The sequence below is a fragment of the Ogataea parapolymorpha genome, chromosome VII (assembly GCF_000187245.1).
Source record: "Ogataea parapolymorpha DL-1 chromosome VII, whole genome shotgun sequence".
Classification (NCBI taxonomy): Eukaryota; Fungi; Ascomycota; class Pichiomycetes; order Pichiales; family Pichiaceae; genus Ogataea; species Ogataea parapolymorpha.
This window is the reverse complement of record NC_027860.1, coordinates 1,289,017-1,306,545: the sequence shown is the minus strand read 5'-3', so window position 1 is coordinate 1,306,545 and position 17,529 is coordinate 1,289,017. Positions and strand designations below refer to the sequence as shown.

Sequence of the window (17,529 nt, the reverse complement as noted above, 5' to 3'; positions counted from 1 at the left end):
ATACTAATTATTATACGATATGCTCCAAAAATTAAATTAAAACACGGAATTGTACCGTCGGTCATCCGAAATAAATTCATTTCAGTCAGAGCATGGACGATTTTAATTCGGAAGCATTGTCTTCCAATAGTAGCTCGCTGTACGAGCTATCGGGATCTGAGCACATGGAGCGCTCCGAGTCCTTACAGCCCAAGCAGCCGATCCTACACGATAGCTTATACTGCAGGGACAACCCAAGGGAGACTCTTACGATAAAGGACGATTCAAACAAGCCAAACCATCATCGCGCTCTCCATAACGCCACAGGTAAGCACTCTACTACAGACGATTTGTTCCGAAGCTTATCGAACAAGAATTTGAAGAGTGTCAAGTCGCATGCACAACTAGCAAAAACGGCCCATGGTGTCCGAATCCTTGCCAGAAACTTAGATAGGGCTACAATACATTTACAGCTGCGTTCAGTTATGCTCATCACCAAGGCAAGAGATAACTCGCTTGTTTATCTCACCAAAGAGGTTGCTGAATGGCTTCTTACAATCAATGATCAGACTCGAGTCTACGTGGATTATCATCTGGAAAAGTCCAAGCGGTTTGACGCAAAAGGCCTGATACATGATAATCCCTCCGCCGAGGGCCGTCTGAAGTACTGGACCAAGAAACTTATCAGAGAAAATCCCGATATCTTCGACCTGGTTATCACGTTAGGGGGCGATGGTACCGTCCTCTATGCTTCCACTCTTTTTCAGAGGGTTGTTCCTCCGGTGATGGCGTTTTCTTTAGGCTCTCTGGGTTTTCTTACCACCTTCCCGTTTGAGAACTTTCGGAGCATTCTGGCAAATGTGATCAAGAACGGAGTTCGCACAAATTTAAGAATGCGTTTCACTTGCCGTGTTCACACTGCTGAAGGTGACTTGATCTGCGAGCAGCAAGTTTTGAACGAGCTCACGGTTGACAGAGGGCCTTCTCCGTGGGTCTCGATGCTGGAACTGTATGGCGATGGATCGCTACTAACTGTTGCCCAAGCAGACGGGCTTATTATTGCTACCCCTACCGGATCGACTGCCTATTCGCTGAGTGCAGGAGGTTCTTTGGTGCACCCTGGCGTTAGTGCCATCAGTGTGACCCCCATTTGTCCACACACACTTTCCTTCCGTCCAATTTTGCTACCTGATACTATGTCTCTGAAGGTGAAGGTTCCTATTCGATCAAGAGCCACTGCTTGGGCCTCCTTTGACGGACGTTCTAGAGTCGAGCTGCTCAAAGGATACTACGTCACTGTGTGTGCATCGCCATTTCCCTTCCCTACTGTGAGGTCTTCCAAAACGGAGTATATCGATAGTGTGAGCAGGGTGCTCAATTGGAATAATAGAGAAGAGCAGAAATCCTTTATCCATCTGTTGAGTGATAAGAATAAAAAATCTTACAACACTTATCACAGAAGACACGGTTCGTCTCCAGAGAGCGATCTAGAGGACGAGGACAATTTGGATATGAATTACGTTAACCAGTCGAAGGAGAGAAATGAAAACCAGCATGAGGCCCAAGAGTCTGTGGCACCAAAAGCACGGTTCATGATAAATGGCGAGCATTTGGACGAGGTGGCCAGCAAGTCTGGTGTCACAAAGCCCTCGAAACTGAAAAATGTCATTAAGCCAGAGGATTTTAACGAGTCTCTGGAGGAAGATATAAACGAGAGAGAAAAACAGGATTTACAGGATGAGCTTGCAGGAAAATTCGAGATTGACTATAATGACGACAGTGAGGACCAGGAGTCAACAAATCATGTGAGCAGCGCAGCAAAGGGTGGAGGAAAGAGCCGTAAGAAGAAGTCTCACTTGATCCAGACCCGAACGCGTCGAACTGTTACAAACGAGGACATGAGCGACTCCACGGTTGATATCGACGACGAGGACGATTCTCAAAATAATTATTTCCGGCCTCGCGCTGGAGAAGAAATTGAGACTCCTGTCAACCATTCGCCAGGGCTGGAGCCAACCATTGACCAAGTGGTGTCAAGCCATTTGTTTGACGAGGATCTCAGAAGCAAGTTATTTCGTTTGAATGTGTAAAGATGTGTAAATTATTATAACTGTGCCATGATAAGACGTGACAGATTTTGTAAAATAATTAATTTAAAAGGGTGCTACTGATTTCTAGCACGTCATAGAATAACGTACCTTGATCTCATCGAAAACCAATCCCAGGCCACAATTGAACTCAAAGACATCAGACAGTAAGGATTTGTTGCAATTGACATTTTTCATCGCAGCAGACCTTCCTACGCATCGTTCAACATCTAGAGGCAAATTGCTCCATTCCAGTGATAGGAGATCTAGCTAGTTCCGCTTAGGTCCGCATATTTTAATCCCCTATCGGAAAAGGCCAAATAACACATCTGAACAAATAAGCAATTGGCATTTGAAAGCTTTTCGGATACCCCCTTCTACAGCTTGTTTCCTATATTCTTGATACGCCTTGATCATGAATGGACTCAATCGTGGCACTAAGGACGGTTATGAGCAAGAAATATCGTCGAGCGACTCCTCCGACTTCATCACAGATGATGAAAGGTCGCCCACTTCTCAACCGCACCCGGCACAGGAAACCGCTGGCACCAGATCACAAATTTCCACGGGCAACCAAAACGTTTTCCAGCAATATCTCGACGAGCCTCCACGATGCTATGAGATTGAAGCGGAAGGGGCTAATACGTGGGAGATTTCTGGAATCACAGAGCTCAAAGACGAGAAATACGCTGGCCCAAGATTCAAAGTTGGAGAGGACTTTGAATTCAACCTTCTGCTCATGCCGCCAACCAGAAAGAACACTTCCGCCTACTCTGTGTATCTGGAAGCGCATCCCTTGAAGGCCAAGGAGGGCGAGAATTGGCATTGCTGTGTCCAGTTTGCCATTGATGCCTGGCTTCCTTCAGAACCTTCAGTTCACAAAGTTAATAACTCATTTTATCGCTTCAACCCCAGGATCACAGACTGGGGTTTTGTTGGTCTTCTAAACAACAGACAGGCATCAGACGTGAAGATGTTGAAGGCAAGCAGCCTCAATATCACAGCGTATGTCAGAGTCATCAAAGATCATACCGGAGTCTTGTGGCACGACTTTCTCGATTATGATTCCAAGAAAGAGACCGGCTATGTGGGAATTACAAACCAGGGTGCAACCTGTTATTTGAATTCTTTACTGCAGTCTTACTTTTTCACTAAAGTGTTTAGGAAGAAGGTCTACCAAATCCCAACGCAAGACGAGATCAGTTTCGGATACAACTCTTTCCAGCAATACCTTGAACAGCCCAAGAGTGTGTCATTGTCGCTTCAGAGAATATTTTACAGTCTACAGACATCAGATAAGCCTATTGACACGCTCGAGCTCACTCATTCTTTTGGTTGGAATAGCGCGGACGCTTTTACTCAGCATGATGTCCAGGAATTGAACCGTATTCTGATGGATAGACTGGAGTCCAAGATGAAGAATACCGAAATTGAAGGGTGCTTGAATGATATTTTCGTGGGCAAAATGAAAAGTTTCATCCGCTGCATCAACGTTGATTACGAAAGTAGTCGTATTGAAGATTTCTGGGACATACAGCTGAATGTGAAGAATCTGAAAAACATAAGAGAGTCATTTGAGAATTACATTGAGCTGGAGCTTCTTAATGGAGACAATAAATACGATGCCTCCGGATATGGTTTACAGGATGCTGAGAAAGGTGTTGTGTTCGAAAGCTTCCCACCGGTGTTGCATCTACAGCTCAAGCGTTTTGAGTATGATTTTGAGTACGATCAGCTGGTCAAGATAAATGACAAGTACGAGTTTTTTGACTCAATCGATCTCAAACCTTACTTGGACAAAGACGCACCAAACTATGACGAAGACTGGGAATACAAATTGCAAGGAGTTTTGGTGCATCAGGGTGATGTTTCTGTGGGTCATTACTATGCAATGATTAAGCCAACACCTAAAGATGAGTGGTTTAGATTCGAGGATGATAAGGTGTGGAGAGTGACTCCATACGAAGTCTTCGAAGGTAATTTTGGTGCAGATAGCCTGACTATCGACCCTAGAAAACTTACCAGAGAGCAACAGCAGGAGTATCACCTCAAGAGGCACACTTCAGCCTATATGCTTGTCTACATTCGCAAGACAAAGTTTGAAGAAGTTTTAAGTGAGGTTACAGATGCTGACGTTCCGTCTCACATTTCCAAGCAAATCAAATACGAGCAGGAGGAGTACGAGAGGCTACGCAAAGAGCAAGAAGAAATGCACCTTTACGCAAACATTAAGGTGTACACGAATAAAGGCTTTTTGAAATATCAAGGCTTTGACCTTGGTCCAAACGAAGAAGATAGACTCAATTTCTCACCAGACCTGTTTGAGCCTGAATCTTTTTCTTTGAAATTCCGTGTGCTAAAGTCAGAGCCTTTCTCAAAAGTTTACGATCTGGTGGCCCAAAAGCTTGGCTACAATGTGGAAAAAACCAAGCAGTTCAGGTTTTGGAGCATTGTAAACCGCCATAACTTTGCATATCGTCCATACATGCCAATTCCGCGCCATTTCGATGATCCTAAAAACAAAGACATCACTGTGAACCAGGTTGTCAAATACAATGAATCTCTAATGTCGAAGAGAAGAAGAACAGCGCAGAGTTCACAGCTGATTTTATTTTTGGAGGAGTCGTCAAGAGAACTGAAATTCGTTTCAAATGGTATATTTGAGCTTAACAATAAACAGAAGATTCCTGCCTCATTCTTCAGCTTGGAACCTTTTGATGTTAAATTCGAAAAAGCGGTGGAACTAGTCAGCTCAGAATTTAGTCTCCCCAAATTTGAGTCCGTGTCTGATGCTTCAGACAAGATCATGTTGTTTATCAAATATTTCGACCAAGACAAGCAATCTGTTAAAGGAATTACCCATACAATTGTTCCAGCGGAAAACCAAGTTGAATACCTAACGGAGCTTTTGAACAATTTGATGGGATTTGATATTTCGACCCCACTAAGATTTTATGAGGAATTCGGACCTAACCAGATTCAATGGCTCAATCCTTCGAAGAGCTTTTACAAGTCTGAGCTGGGAAATGGTGATATCATTTGTTTCACCAAGGCTGACTCGGAAGTGAATCCAAACCCTGATCGGGAGCTGAAGACTGTTGAGGACATCTACGACTTTATGGCAAATAGATGTCATTTCAAGATTTCTCCACTAGTCAAGGTTGACGAGGATGAAGAAGAGTACGTCAAGATTGCAGAAGACGTTGACCCTATTGATACGAAATCTAGATCAGACTCCTCGAAGTCGTCTTTAAATAAGGACTTTGAGCTGTGGTTTTCGACTATGTCGAACTACCAGGCTCTGGCAGAGAAGATTGGTGCTCACATCAGAGTTGATCCTGACTATTTGAGACTGTTCATCTTGGGTCACTCCAATCAGCGCATTCCGTTGAAGAGAGATACAGTTTTTAGAAGGCTTATCGACAAGATTCCAAAATCCCAAACGCTAGAGATCCAGTACGAAGTTCTGAATGTTACTCTTGCAGAGTTTGAAGAGATGAAACTTTGTCACGTTTCATGGGTTGGCCAAGGTATTTGCCGGGAGCAAAAACATGAGTTTTTCCTTCCGAGATCAAGCACTATAGATGACCTAATTGATAGGTTGCAAACGAAGGTTAACATCAAGCCTCAGGAGCGTCAAAACATTGTTTGTTGGGCACCTGACCGCCACGTTCGTTTAAGTGTCTACCCGACAGAAACAACAATTGACTCATTCGATCATTTAGTGATTGGAAACTTCCCTAACTTCAAGCAAGTGTTGGAGCATGGTTCCAAAACTTCGAAACTAGTGACAGGCTTTCAGTTTTTCGGTAAGGTCACTAGCCCTCACGGCCTTCCATTCATTTTTGATTTGATCAAAGACGAGCCTTTATCGAAAACAAAGTCGAGGTTGCACAAGCTACTTGGATTGAGCGACAAAGAGTTCAACAGTGTTAGGTTCGGAATTACGGACTTCAAAGATGTGGAGTATTTGGATTCTGAGGACACGGATTCCATAGTTCTCTTTGACGTTTTAAATTCTGCAGACATTCAGATTTGTGTTGACCACCCCGATCGCTCTGTCCGAAAAGGGTCCGTGTTCGAGCCATCTATTTTTATTAGGGAATAAATATGTTATTATTGCGCTTGTATTTGTTAATGCTGAGAAACCTGGCGTCGTTCATAATCCATCTTTCGGAGCTGAGTGCTACTCAATTTGTTTTGAAATCCATCGGCCTCGTCACCTCCTAAAGTTGCTATTTGCACCACCTCTAACTCTGGGAAGCCTTTTTCCATCCTGACCTTATTGATGTATTGACCACCTTTCACACTTTCCGAGCTTAAAACGAGCGCATCTATATCTTTAACGCTCGCAGTAGGTCCACATATATCGTTGATTTGATGAATTTCGATCTGCAAATTGGGGTCGATCAACTTGATAAATGCTTCAACTTTTTTCACCCTCGTCTCGTAGCTCTCCAAGCATTCAGCATATTTCTTGTTTTTCAACAGTTCCGGACCAGTCACTCCTATTATAAGTAGTCTTGCAGTGACAAACACAGAGGCGGTCAAGAGCATTTTATGTCCACTGTGTAAATGATCAAAAGTGCCTCCTACAGCTGAAACCTGATATTGCTGATAGGATGAATTCACCGTGGTGGAAATAGCAGAGTTTGTGGAGATATGCGGTTCCACAAGATCCAAGTCAGAATCAAGGACAGTGATAGTTGGGTAATCCAGGTTTCTGACCGATGAGCTATGCTTTATCAAGGTACAGCCTGGAATATGAGGATCCTGATACACAACGTTTACATCCAAATCCTCATTATAGCGATAAGCAATTTCGTATATTTTTGGCATGTATTCATTCAATTGATTCAAAGTTGCCGGTTTTTGTTCCAATAGAGCAAACAATCTGCCCTGGCAACGCTTTAAGGCCACATAAAGTATCTTTTCCAGCACTTCACCTTCCGGTAATAAAACAATAATATTCATTATAATTGTTTAAAAAAATACTCGGCCCAAATAAAATATGACCTCGATACGAGAAGTTCTAGATTCAAAGAAATATGTGCCGCCGGCAAAGCTGAAAGCCTTGCTGGAGGAGTCCGATGTGTCGTACGCATCCGAAGAGTACCAAAGATTGCAATGGGAAAAACTCAAAAAACAGATAAACGGAGAAATTAATAAAGTGAACACAGAGAACATCAAGGAAGTGGTATTGGATCTTTTCAAACTCAACCTCATCCGAGGCAAGGGTTGGCTTGTACGATGTTTAATGAAATCCCAGGTCTTGTCGCAGGCCTACACGACTGTCTACGCTGCTCTGATTTGTGTGCTAAATTCAAAAATACCAGAACTGGGAGAGCTTCTAGTCACGAGGTTGATTTTGCAGTTCAGAAAGGCCTACAAAAATGACGACCGAGAGACTTCGAAGGCGTCTGTGATTTTTTTGTCTCAACTAGTCAATTATCAGGTTTGTCATGATATCGTTGCGTTGCAGCTTTTATTTTTATTATTAGAGCATCCGACTGATACTACGGTGGAAATTGCTTGTGCTCTGCTGCAAAATTGCGGGCAATTTCTATCAGAGAACTCTTCCGTTGCACTTAATGCCGTTTTTGAGCGTTTGGGTACCATTCTAACCGAGGATTTGGTTTCCAAGAGAATACAATTGCTCATACAGGAGGCCTTTAAACAGAGGAAAAACAATTACGATGGAGCTCCTGTTATCGTGGAGGAGCTTGATCTGGTTGAAGACGAGGATAAGGTGACGCATACGCTCAATCTTGACGATAAACTGAAAGCGCGTGAAATACTAAATACTTTTCAATTCGATCAGGAATATGAGAAACACGAACAGGCTTATGATGAATTACGAAAGCAAATCTTAGGATTTGAGGACGATAGCTCATATGATGAAGGCGATGAGGAAAGTGAAGACGACGAAGCAGACGATGTGGCCAAAGAGCAGATCCGAGACCTTACAGAGTCGGCACTCACCAACTTCCAGAAAACCGTTTACTTGACAATGATGTCCAGTATCAACCATGAAGAAGCTGTCCATAAATTGCTAAAGCTGCAACCCGTTGATCCTGAACGAAAGGAGCAAATGCTAGTGGACATGATAGTGAAATGTTGTGCTCAGGAGAAAACATACTCTAAGTATTATGCCCTGGTTGGCGAAAAGCTCATCTCTGTGAATCGCAATTGGACTAAGGCTTTTGACCATGTATTCGTCGACAACTACACAAACTGCCATCAATATGAACTGTCTCTGATACGAAATATAGGATCCTTCTGGGGACACATGTTTGCCTCGGACAAGATGGGCTGGGAGATATTGCAAATTGTGCAACTAACAGAGGAGAGTACTAACAGTGCTAGCAGAATTTTTCTCAAGTTTCTGTTTGTGAAGTTGCAGGAAGAACTGGGCTTGAAGAAGCTGAAAGTCCGCCTTTCGGAGGAATATATCCAGCCGTACATCAGTGGTCTTTTTCCGAGCTCTGGAGCCGACAGGTTGCGGTTTTCCATCAATTACTTTACCGCAATTGGTCTAGGTGCGCTCACAGAAGACATGAGAGAAATTCTCAACAATCTACCGGAGAATGAAGAGAGTGGTGTAGAAGATGAGAATGAACGTAAAAGAAATGCGTCCCCAGATGATTGAAGAGGGAAGCGACACTTTCATTTCTACGATACTGTATAAACAATTAATATCTATGTCGCTACTCAACGCTCAAATTGGCGGTCTTATCTGCTAAGTCGTCAACTTTTGTATCCGAAGGGTGCGAGCCAACCGGAACGGTGGCTGGGCCATCTCCTCTAAGATCGATCTCGCTCAGCCCAACCACTTCTCCTAACTCCTCAAATCTCTTCATGTAATGAGCTCTCTTCTTGTGCGCCATCTCGACAAGCGCAGGATAGTAAACTTCGTGATCATATTCGAAGTCCACTAGACCGTCAAATTCCTTGTCCAGTTGCTCTGCGGGACAAAACTCGGAGAAGTCTGCGTCAAACACAAGCTTCTCTCTCGTTAGAGGGTCAATGAAAGGGTAAATCAACCTTAGGAAAGTTCTGCCCAAAAATGGAATATTGGTCAACAATGCTTTACCAAGTCTTTCAGGATAATGTGTCTGAAGAATATGTAGCACTTGCTTACCGACGCCCAACGGAGGCACCTTGGAAGTCTCTGATTGCGCCGCAATTTCTGGATGGTTTTTGAAATCGATCAATAGCGCAAGAGAGTCTTGACCCGAGGGCATAAAGTCAATGACTCTCTCTAGGAAGAAAACCAAATGTTGGACTTGTCTGAAAGACGTTTTTGTGTTTTGGCGACCCGGCTTGAGGTAGAGACACGGTCTGCATTGGTTGTCAAAACCCAATACAACCTCCTTGCCTGTCTCTGATTCTGGCGCAACTAATTCGGGAGTGACGATATTTTTGGAGTCGTCAAGGTAATGGTCAATACCAAACTCAGTTCTCCAACCCAGCGTTCCTTCAATTCTTTTGATTGCTTGGGACACATCCCACTTGGTAGCGCGCAAATATCTCAGGAAACATTCTCTAGTAAGCCATGCTTTTTGATCGGCAGTTAAAGGCTGCAAATCGCCCTTGTGGTGCTCGGTGGTCGGAACCTTGAGCTCTGGATCTTGAAAATGTTTGAGAACTGTGAGGTATTTCTGTTTCTCCTCTTCGGTAAGCTCCTTCTCAGCAGGAGGCTTCAGATAGGCAGGGGGATGTTCAAAAGGAATAGAGACCTTAATGAGGTCCTTCTTCGGTGTTGCCTCCTTCTCTGAGTCTGTCTTCTTTTTACCTATCCCAAACATCTTCCTATTGTACAAGCACGCGTCCCAAAACCCAAGTCGTGTGGATTTACCTGAATTGGAATCGAATCTATATTGGGGTGCCTATATATTTTGAAAAATAATTATTTCGGTCCGAATTAATTTCCGTTCGCGTTCGTCAAATGTTTAGTGCCTTGAATTTTTTAAAGAACTTGTCCCGCTTTCGAGAACTATCGGAGGACGTGGTCTGCGCCAGTTGGTGAGCACTAGAAGAACGAGAAGAGGCTCTGCTTTGTGCAGAGTTTGGAGTTGCGCCTGGGGCCGAACTTTTGTTTGGCTGCGTAGCAGCCGAACGCTCGTATAGGTGCTGCGGCACCTGCTTCCTAGCAAACTTCTCGTCCAGAGGGAAGTTGAAGTTTTTACGCTCGTCATTGATAAGCCTTAGGTCTCCAATTAGGTCCCATGTAGAGTAGAGCTCGTCGGTGCCAATGAAAATGCTTTTATTAAGCTTGGCCTCAAGCGATGTGACCGTGCTTAACTCCGAGTGAGTAAGGCCTCCCGCAACAAAAATTAGGAGCTTTTCTTTGGTTGAATCAATCGATTGCTTTGAACTCTTCCATTTCGGCATGTTTCTAACGGGAGCATTGAACTGCTGTCCAACATCGTCGTCGTCAATTGGCGCTCCCTTCACGTAAGGGAAATCCTTAGGCGCATCCTCGTCACGATCGCTTGAATAGGTTTCCTTGTAAACCTCTGGAAGTCTTCCGTAGGCAAGGCGCGTGACAATGTTGGTCAAGCTAGGAACATATCTTTCCGTGAGCTCGGGAGTATCTTTGATCTCGAAATAGGACGTTATTCTGAAAGGCTTGTCATTGGGCTTCGATTTTAGCATGTTAAATCCCAAATGCTGGAAGTTCTTGAATAGAGTAACAATAGAATCCGTCTTGCTTTGGTCAGGTAATCCAAAGTGACAGAGCTTGCGCAAGTCCGACTCCACGATGCCACCCCTGTAGTAAGTGTACACGATGAGCAGTCTGATTTTGTTTCCTGTGTCAATTTTCTCGTTAGCAAGTAACTCTAGCAACTCTTCTGTTAGCGGTTCATACATCTCTTTGTTACCGTTCAAATTGGATGCGCATTTGCTCTCGAAAACCATGCAATCTAAAATACACTCGTCACGGAACGTCTTGTCTATTTTGTTGATCAGCTCAAAATGGCCTGTAACCAGCTGACGGGAAAAAAGATAGTCTGCTTGATTCAGTGCCGCATGGGACAAATCGGATGCGTACTTCAGATTTGAAAACTTGGCCTCTGTGGCTTTCAGCTCATTCACCTGTTCAATTATACTCTTGGTGTAATCTTCAATTGGCAGATCCTGCAACCTGGAATACACGGGATCCTCATCGTCAAACACCAGGTGTTTCTTTTCAATGCCCTCTCCCGTCTGAATCTGATAATCGTACACGTAAGTATACTCTCCCCGTGCCTTTCTAATCTGGGTGTCCATGAGATCGAATATCTGGGATCTATAGAATTTGTAGTGACAAAAGGGAGCGAAAAGGTCCATCAGACGGTCGGTGATAAAAAATACTGTTTTCGAATTCACCGGAGACAGCTCTTGGTGTTTCCTATAGTACTCATCAAGGGTCTGTTGGAAAAGATAAGCAATTTTGCGTGAAACAGGGGAATTATAGTACCGAACTATTGGATACTCGTTTGACAATACGCAGGCACTCATCATGGCCTCGACAGCTTTGTCAACTTGATATTCATTAAGATCTGGGCCAAAATGCTGCGGGTTGTAAAGAGCAGGAATGGAATAGTGATTATTTGTAACATACACTCGACTTTCCAGGGGATTCAGGCTGAGAAAGTCTATCGAGTCGAAATTGTTGCCACAGGCCTTCATTAAGTTCGAATTGGCCTTCAACCGAGCATACGTTGTCTTGGTGAGGCCAGGCATGAAACATAACACAGCCGACTGGTACCGGCAGCCGGCAGAAAAATCGGCAAGCAAACAATCAATTGTGTAAGGTACCAACGGATCCAGTATGTAAATCGCCTGTTCTCGGTTGAGCGATCGTTTTTCATCGTCTATGGAATAGAACGTGAATACGTAATTGAGAACCTCGTCTCTAAGCAATTTCTCTATGATAGGGTGGGTGGTGTGGTCCGTAATCAGATGTCGAAATTCCGAACGATGTGATTTGAGCTTCGCGATGAGAGCTTTAAGTTAGCGTTTCGTTAGGGCTGTCTACTTACCCGCTTTCTGCAATTCGAATAGTGACATAATGCAATGAATTAGCTTGTTTCAAAACATTAGCAAATCTCGTTTAAATTCCAAATACTGTTATTAAATTAATTATTTGTACTTCGCGCGAATATGAGTGTCTAAAAGAAATGGGTGTAACATCTCGAAAGTTCGTGGACAGCCATCTCTGCCTTCACCTCATTGAGCTCATTCTTGATCTCAAGTGCCAGTTGGGGCGTCAGCTGATTACAGGTGGCTTGATCTGGCTTTCTGTCGTACTCGTGTTCGCCATAAGTGTCGAAGAGCAAGATCTTGGACGAGAACCGGACTCTCGGGATCTCGGGCATAGGGGATGCCATTGGCGAGGAAATCAAGTCCTTGGTATCGATACTTGACTTTGATCCAAAGATGCTCAGGCGGATCGAGCTTTGAGACTTGTTCTTCCCTCTTTTGGACCCGGTACTGTCTCTCTTGTTCAGCTTACTGATCAATGACATTCTTCTCGACTTGCGAATTCTTTCGCGTGAATGACGGCCTTCTGAATCCTCGCTTGTGATGGAGGCTTCTGCCACATAGTCCTCAAAATCTCTTGAAGGCTCCTCATCGTAGGAGAAACTATAGTTTCTTGTAGCCCCGAAAGATTTCACGCTCGGAGTGAAAACTGGACCCTGCAATCCTGACAACGGCCTATCAAGAACGGGGCTTTCTGCCGTTTCCGAAGGTGCGCTTTCCAACGAAAGCCGATAGTTTCCGTGACGGGAGCTGCTGATAGAGTAGCTTTGCGGATGAGCATCGAACCTGTGGCTGTGTTGATCTTCATCCTCCCATTCATCAACCATTTCCCAGTTTCCGTGCTCGGGAGACGAGTCAGGGGTGATTGGGACCTGTTGCGGCGAACTCAGAGCCAATTCTGGCTGCTTATTTTCAAACTGGAAGGAAATAGCAGGCTCAAGCTCAGGCTCTTTGTCTTCGCTCTCGAGATGGAAATCGGTGTCTATCTGAAGATCATCATCTCCAAACTGAATCATGTTGTATATATCGCTGAGCTCCTCGTCCTGCAATCCAAACCCAAAGAGGGGTTCTTGACCCTTTTTCAAGATGCCAGCCTGTTTTCTGCTAGAAGACGACTTCACAGAAATAGGAGATCTTGGAGACCTTGCAGACTGAGGTGACCTCACCACCGTCATACCATCGGACGTCACAATCGGCCCATCAACTTGATTGTTGTTAAGCATTTCAACAATGGAGCTGCTTACAGACTGAGAGTGGGCCATAGATGATCTTGCGGATTTGATGGACTTCATTGATCTTGAACGCTCCAGAGTTACAATGCTCTGCACTTCGTCGGCAGCGAGTCTCTTGGGAAACAAGGCTTCTCCTGCCAGGAGTCTGGTGTAGCTGTTCTCTCGTTTGCCCAGCAACGAGTTTTTGTCCCTGGCAGGAGCCAGAGTTGGTCTTTCGGGACTGTAAAAGTTTCCGTTGACCGGAGACGGCGTGTCCAGACGGTACACATCCGATTCTGCCTGGATCTCTTCCGAAAACACGTCGGCATTCTCGTGGTACATGGACTTGCGATGATCGGCGGGAGAAACATATTTCGGCGACTGCAGAGTCAAAGGACTCTGGTCCACAAATTCTGACTGTGTTTCCAGTGGAGTCGAAAGCACAACGCCGACCTCAGAGCCAGAGGCCTGGCCGTTGAAGCCGTATGTGTCCAACAAAGACTTTCGTTCGCTAGAGGTCTGCGACTCGGTCTTCTTGACTGCCGCTGGGCGATTTTCCTTATCGCTTTCCTCTGCTTTGTCAGTACCACTGTGCGCGGGCGTGGGAGCAACACCTTGAGTTTTGTTTCTTCCGAAAAGGCTCTTTCTCTTGGCCTTTTCAGTCTCTGCGCCCAGACTTTTTCTTTTCCACCCACTCAGAAGACTCTTGCGACGGTCCTTTAATTGATCTGCTTTTTTTTCCTGTCGAGATTCTTCAAAACCAGCGAAACTCTTTGGTCGCAACGGTTTTGCCGTCTTGGTCGGTTCTGGCTCGTGCTCGGGAGTGGCTAGCGATGGAGTAGACGAGAGATGCTTTTTGTTCTTAAAAAGGCCACGAAATGAGAGTCTTTTGTTGTTCTTAGGAAGCGCGGGCAAGTCTTTCTCTTGCGACACACTCTGTGGTGTCTCCTGAGCCGTCTGAGGTGTAAACACTTTTTCAGGCTCTGCCAGAGGTGTGGAAGCTTCAGGCTCTGCCCCCTTTGGTAAGTCAACTTCCACCACTGATAGGTTCTGTGGCGTGGATACAGGGGTAGGAAATGCCTCCTGAATAGCCACCGGCGTCTGGATTTCTGGGGATTCATCCACCAGCCTCATAGAATATCTTTGCTCGGCACGCGGGCTAGCAACTGGGGCCACGAACGATTCCTGCTCGTCGTAGCCAATTTCATGAATTACAGAGGTCTCTTGTCTTGGAATGTTGAATGAATTAGAGTTTGGAATTGCGGCCGAATCGTCAAACATTTTGAATGTTTCAACAGGCTCGTTAAATATCATCGATGGTGAAAAAAGGTTCGGCGTCATTAGGGTTGGTGTGTCATTTGCAGGTTTCTCCTTGATGGTGCTGGATAGCGAGATGAGGTCGGAAGCGTCTGGCGCGCTGGTGGAGCTGTGGGCGGTGAAAAAAGATGCATATGACTGATTGACAGGGTGTCTATAGATCACGGTGTCATCCTCTGCGGTGGTTTCCGAGATAAGCTCTGTGGGCTCTGGCTCCTCCTGGATCGACGTGAAGGTCCCTGAGGACTTCGTTTGCATCTTAGCGTTGAGTATATCTCCTAAAGCCTGCAAGCTGGGGCTGTTTGTCATACCAATTTTCTTGGTCGGCTCCTCTTCGTAACTCTCGTCGATAGTGGTTGAATCGTTCACACTCAAGGTGATGGTGCTCATAGAGGGCGACACAACTATGGAACGCCGAACATGGGTCGCATGCTTACTGTTGTTCAAAGCGATGTCGTTGAGACTAGGACCGGAGTAAAACCCTAGACTGGCAACATCCGCGCTCATCTTCGGGCCTATGTTCCCAGGGAAGTCTCTAATTGAGGATGACGTACTTGTCTGAAAAGAAGAAGACCTGTCAATGTTCTTGAAATCGTCTTCGTCCTGCACGGTGCTCATCGAGTTCGAGTCTTGAGTGTACGGAGGAGAACTATGCTGTATTATCTTGGCTCTTGGAAAACTGGCTCTATCTGTATTGTAATGACCAGACTCAGACATATAACTATCCAGCGTAGAGACCATTGCTATCAACCTCGCGTCTTTACCAAGTTGAAAATCTGGGGCTCTAGAATTTTTAGACAGGGATGAAAATCACGCTTTGAACGCGAAACGCGTGTGAAAAAAAAGTTTCCAAATCAATATAAATGAAAGGTACAAGGACGATCGTCGCAATAGGCGTCTAAAACCCTTTTTTTGTATCCCAACTATTCTCCCTCACTAATTACGATCCCATGGATACCTCGTCTGACAGCTCAGATCCTGATGTTGCATACGAAACAGTCACGCCAAATGAAGTTGAGCGGCTAGTGGGCTTCCCCAAACATGCTTCTTCGACTGATTCGGAAGATGGAAGCGATCTTTCATTCCAAAATAGCGACAGCCTTGAGAATGGCCTTCCTCCCCTCAAGCTTACCTCCAACTCTGATCACTTGAAGAATCCTATTGTTTACCAGGACAAGCAGGTAGGAGAGCAACACTTATATGCACGCTCCAAAAAGTCTCCTTTACAGGATAAAACCAATGTATATGCAAACGAGCAAAATCCATTTAGAGATGATGGGCACAAATTGGGCATGGGCAAAAGGTTGCTGGTATCAGACTTGGTCAACCACTTTGATAAAGAGGCATTTGCGGATCCCAAAGTCAAGTTCATCAGCCAGAGAAATCAGGCTCGTCCGCTATCACGCATGCCGCCTGAGCTGAAATTCGATATAAGCGATGATTCTTTGCCGAGCAGCAATTATAAATCATTTCCAGCATATGATCCACCTGCTACTTCATTTCATCCAAAAGCGCTTCAACACCCTGCACCCAATGAAGATAGTGGAGACATCAGCAGCAATGTCAGTTCTGCAAAATTATGGCGACCATCTCAAGAATATCATCCAAGCTCCCATCAAAAAGAGAATGCCTGTCATCTCAACACTACCACCACCAAATATCCCGTGACATCAACTTTAGAACAGCATCAGGGTAGTGAGTTGCAAGCCTCATCCGAATACTACCATTTGCTAGTGGAAAAAGACAAATTTGATCTGCGCTACCAGAACTTGCTCTCCGAGCACAATAGACTCAGAGAAAGATTCCTGTGTATGCAAGAGGAGAGTGAGAAACTAAAAGCTCTTTCACAAGCACTCAATGAGGAAAGAATACGTGAACTGAAACGGTACCAAGAGGCAAAAGGCTTCTACCAATCGCTAGAAAAGAAGCATGATGATGAATTTGAATTGCTAGCTAAATTCATCAGGAATGCCTTCGAAGATATAATAGGAGTACCGATTGATGGATATGACACACCGAAAAACAATAAATCTCACCACACCCAGTGTGTCAAACTTTTGGAAATGCTGCGAGTTGCAATCAGGACGAAAGAACGCATGGAAGTGAAAAGTCACGCTTCTGACATCCAGATGCTCAGAAGAAGAATGGAACATATGGAGCTGGATTCCAGTGAGATAAAGCAGCAGCTTCGATATGCTAGTAAATGGCTTGAGGCAACCTACTGTTCTCTTATAGGAATATTGGGGGGCAGTGTATTTGTACCCGACAAAGAGGTCCTGCTCACCGAGAACAATATCCAGCAGAAAATACAGAACGGCGCAGACAGAGATGCCGAGTGGATACACAACGGAGTCATTGCTGCGTTGATACGTGAGTTGAATGATAGATAGCCTCACATAATGATACAATCTGCGGAAGATTTGGCGCCTGTCTTCGGATTCCCTGGTTTGTGCAGCTTTCTTTTCGTGACATTCAAATACGATTGTTTGGAAATGCTCTGAGATTTCTTGGGCAATGGGAGGGAATTGGATGCCAGTGTGGATCCCGATAATGAATCCAAACTTGTGCTACTCTGCTTCTTCTTGATTTGAGAGGAGGTAAGGGAACTTTGTTCGCCTTTAGCCGCCTCGTAATTGATAATGGGATCGATTCCTCCTTGAATAATGGAGTTCGCAAGGAAACAGTACAGTTTAATCCAGGCCTCTTCTGTTTCAAGCGAGAACCCATCGGCCATGTCGTTAGAAAATCTGTCCCTAAAAGTCTTGATTAGCACTTCGCCCATCGTTTGGAAATATTCTGGCTCGATTCCCAAAATTCGTGAGTGTAGTCTTCCAAGACTTTCCAAGGATTCGTCCATTCGGCTGAGGTCATCCAATGTTGACATGGCAACATTTATTACACCTGCA

The 17,529-nt window shown here is 44.8% G+C and overlaps 9 protein-coding genes across 9 annotated transcripts; 4 read left to right on the top strand and 5 right to left on the bottom strand.

Moving 5' to 3' along the window:
- Positions 1-92: 92 nt before the first annotated feature.
- HPODL_03125 (uncharacterized protein) lies at positions 93-2,069 on the top strand (the record flags this gene model as incomplete). Its single annotated transcript, XM_014077458.1, has 1 exon — positions 93-2,069. One exon carries the CDS (start codon positions 93-95, stop codon positions 2,067-2,069), a length of 1,977 nt encoding a protein of 658 aa, XP_013932933.1.
- Positions 2,070-2,481: 412 nt separating this feature from the next.
- HPODL_03124 (Ubiquitin-specific protease that may play a role in ubiquitin precursor processing) lies at positions 2,482-6,174 on the top strand (the record flags this gene model as incomplete). Its single annotated transcript, XM_014077457.1, has 1 exon — positions 2,482-6,174. One exon carries the CDS (start codon positions 2,482-2,484, stop codon positions 6,172-6,174), a length of 3,693 nt encoding a protein of 1,230 aa, XP_013932932.1.
- A 26-nt stretch (positions 6,175-6,200) lies between these two features.
- Positions 6,201-7,040, bottom strand: HPODL_03123 (uncharacterized protein; the record flags this gene model as incomplete). Its single annotated transcript, XM_014077456.1, has 1 exon — positions 6,201-7,040. One exon carries the CDS (start codon positions 7,038-7,040, stop codon positions 6,201-6,203), a length of 840 nt encoding a protein of 279 aa, XP_013932931.1.
- Positions 7,041-7,077: 37 nt separating this feature from the next.
- On the top strand, positions 7,078-8,715 carry HPODL_03122 (Pre-mRNA-splicing factor CWC22; the record flags this gene model as incomplete). The annotated part of the gene is made up of 1 exon (XM_014077455.1): positions 7,078-8,715. The coding sequence occupies one exon, from the start codon at positions 7,078-7,080 to the stop codon at positions 8,713-8,715; it is 1,638 nt and encodes a 545-aa protein (XP_013932930.1).
- Positions 8,716-8,773: 58 nt separating this feature from the next.
- On the bottom strand, positions 8,774-9,874 carry HPODL_03121 (Phosphatidylinositol transfer protein PDR16; the record flags this gene model as incomplete). The annotated part of the gene is made up of 1 exon (XM_014077454.1): positions 8,774-9,874. The coding sequence occupies one exon, from the start codon at positions 9,872-9,874 to the stop codon at positions 8,774-8,776; it is 1,101 nt and encodes a 366-aa protein (XP_013932929.1).
- A 136-nt stretch (positions 9,875-10,010) lies between these two features.
- HPODL_03120 (uncharacterized protein) lies at positions 10,011-12,122 on the bottom strand (the record flags this gene model as incomplete). The annotated part of the gene is made up of 2 exons (XM_014077453.1): positions 10,011-12,058; positions 12,095-12,122. The coding sequence occupies 2 exons, from the start codon at positions 12,120-12,122 to the stop codon at positions 10,011-10,013; spliced, it is 2,076 nt and encodes a 691-aa protein (XP_013932928.1).
- Positions 12,123-12,223: 101 nt separating this feature from the next.
- HPODL_03119 (Protein BNI4) lies at positions 12,224-15,340 on the bottom strand (the record flags this gene model as incomplete). The annotated part of the gene is made up of 1 exon (XM_014077452.1): positions 12,224-15,340. One exon carries the CDS (start codon positions 15,338-15,340, stop codon positions 12,224-12,226), a length of 3,117 nt encoding a protein of 1,038 aa, XP_013932927.1.
- Positions 15,341-15,573: 233 nt separating this feature from the next.
- HPODL_03118 (uncharacterized protein) lies at positions 15,574-17,013 on the top strand (the record flags this gene model as incomplete). The annotated part of the gene is made up of 1 exon (XM_014077451.1): positions 15,574-17,013. The coding sequence occupies one exon, from the start codon at positions 15,574-15,576 to the stop codon at positions 17,011-17,013; it is 1,440 nt and encodes a 479-aa protein (XP_013932926.1).
- Positions 17,014-17,015: 2 nt separating this feature from the next.
- On the bottom strand, positions 17,016-17,507 carry HPODL_03117 (uncharacterized protein; the record flags this gene model as incomplete). The annotated part of the gene is made up of 1 exon (XM_014077450.1): positions 17,016-17,507. The coding sequence occupies one exon, from the start codon at positions 17,505-17,507 to the stop codon at positions 17,016-17,018; it is 492 nt and encodes a 163-aa protein (XP_013932925.1).
- Between the last annotated feature and the right edge of the window lie 22 nt (positions 17,508-17,529).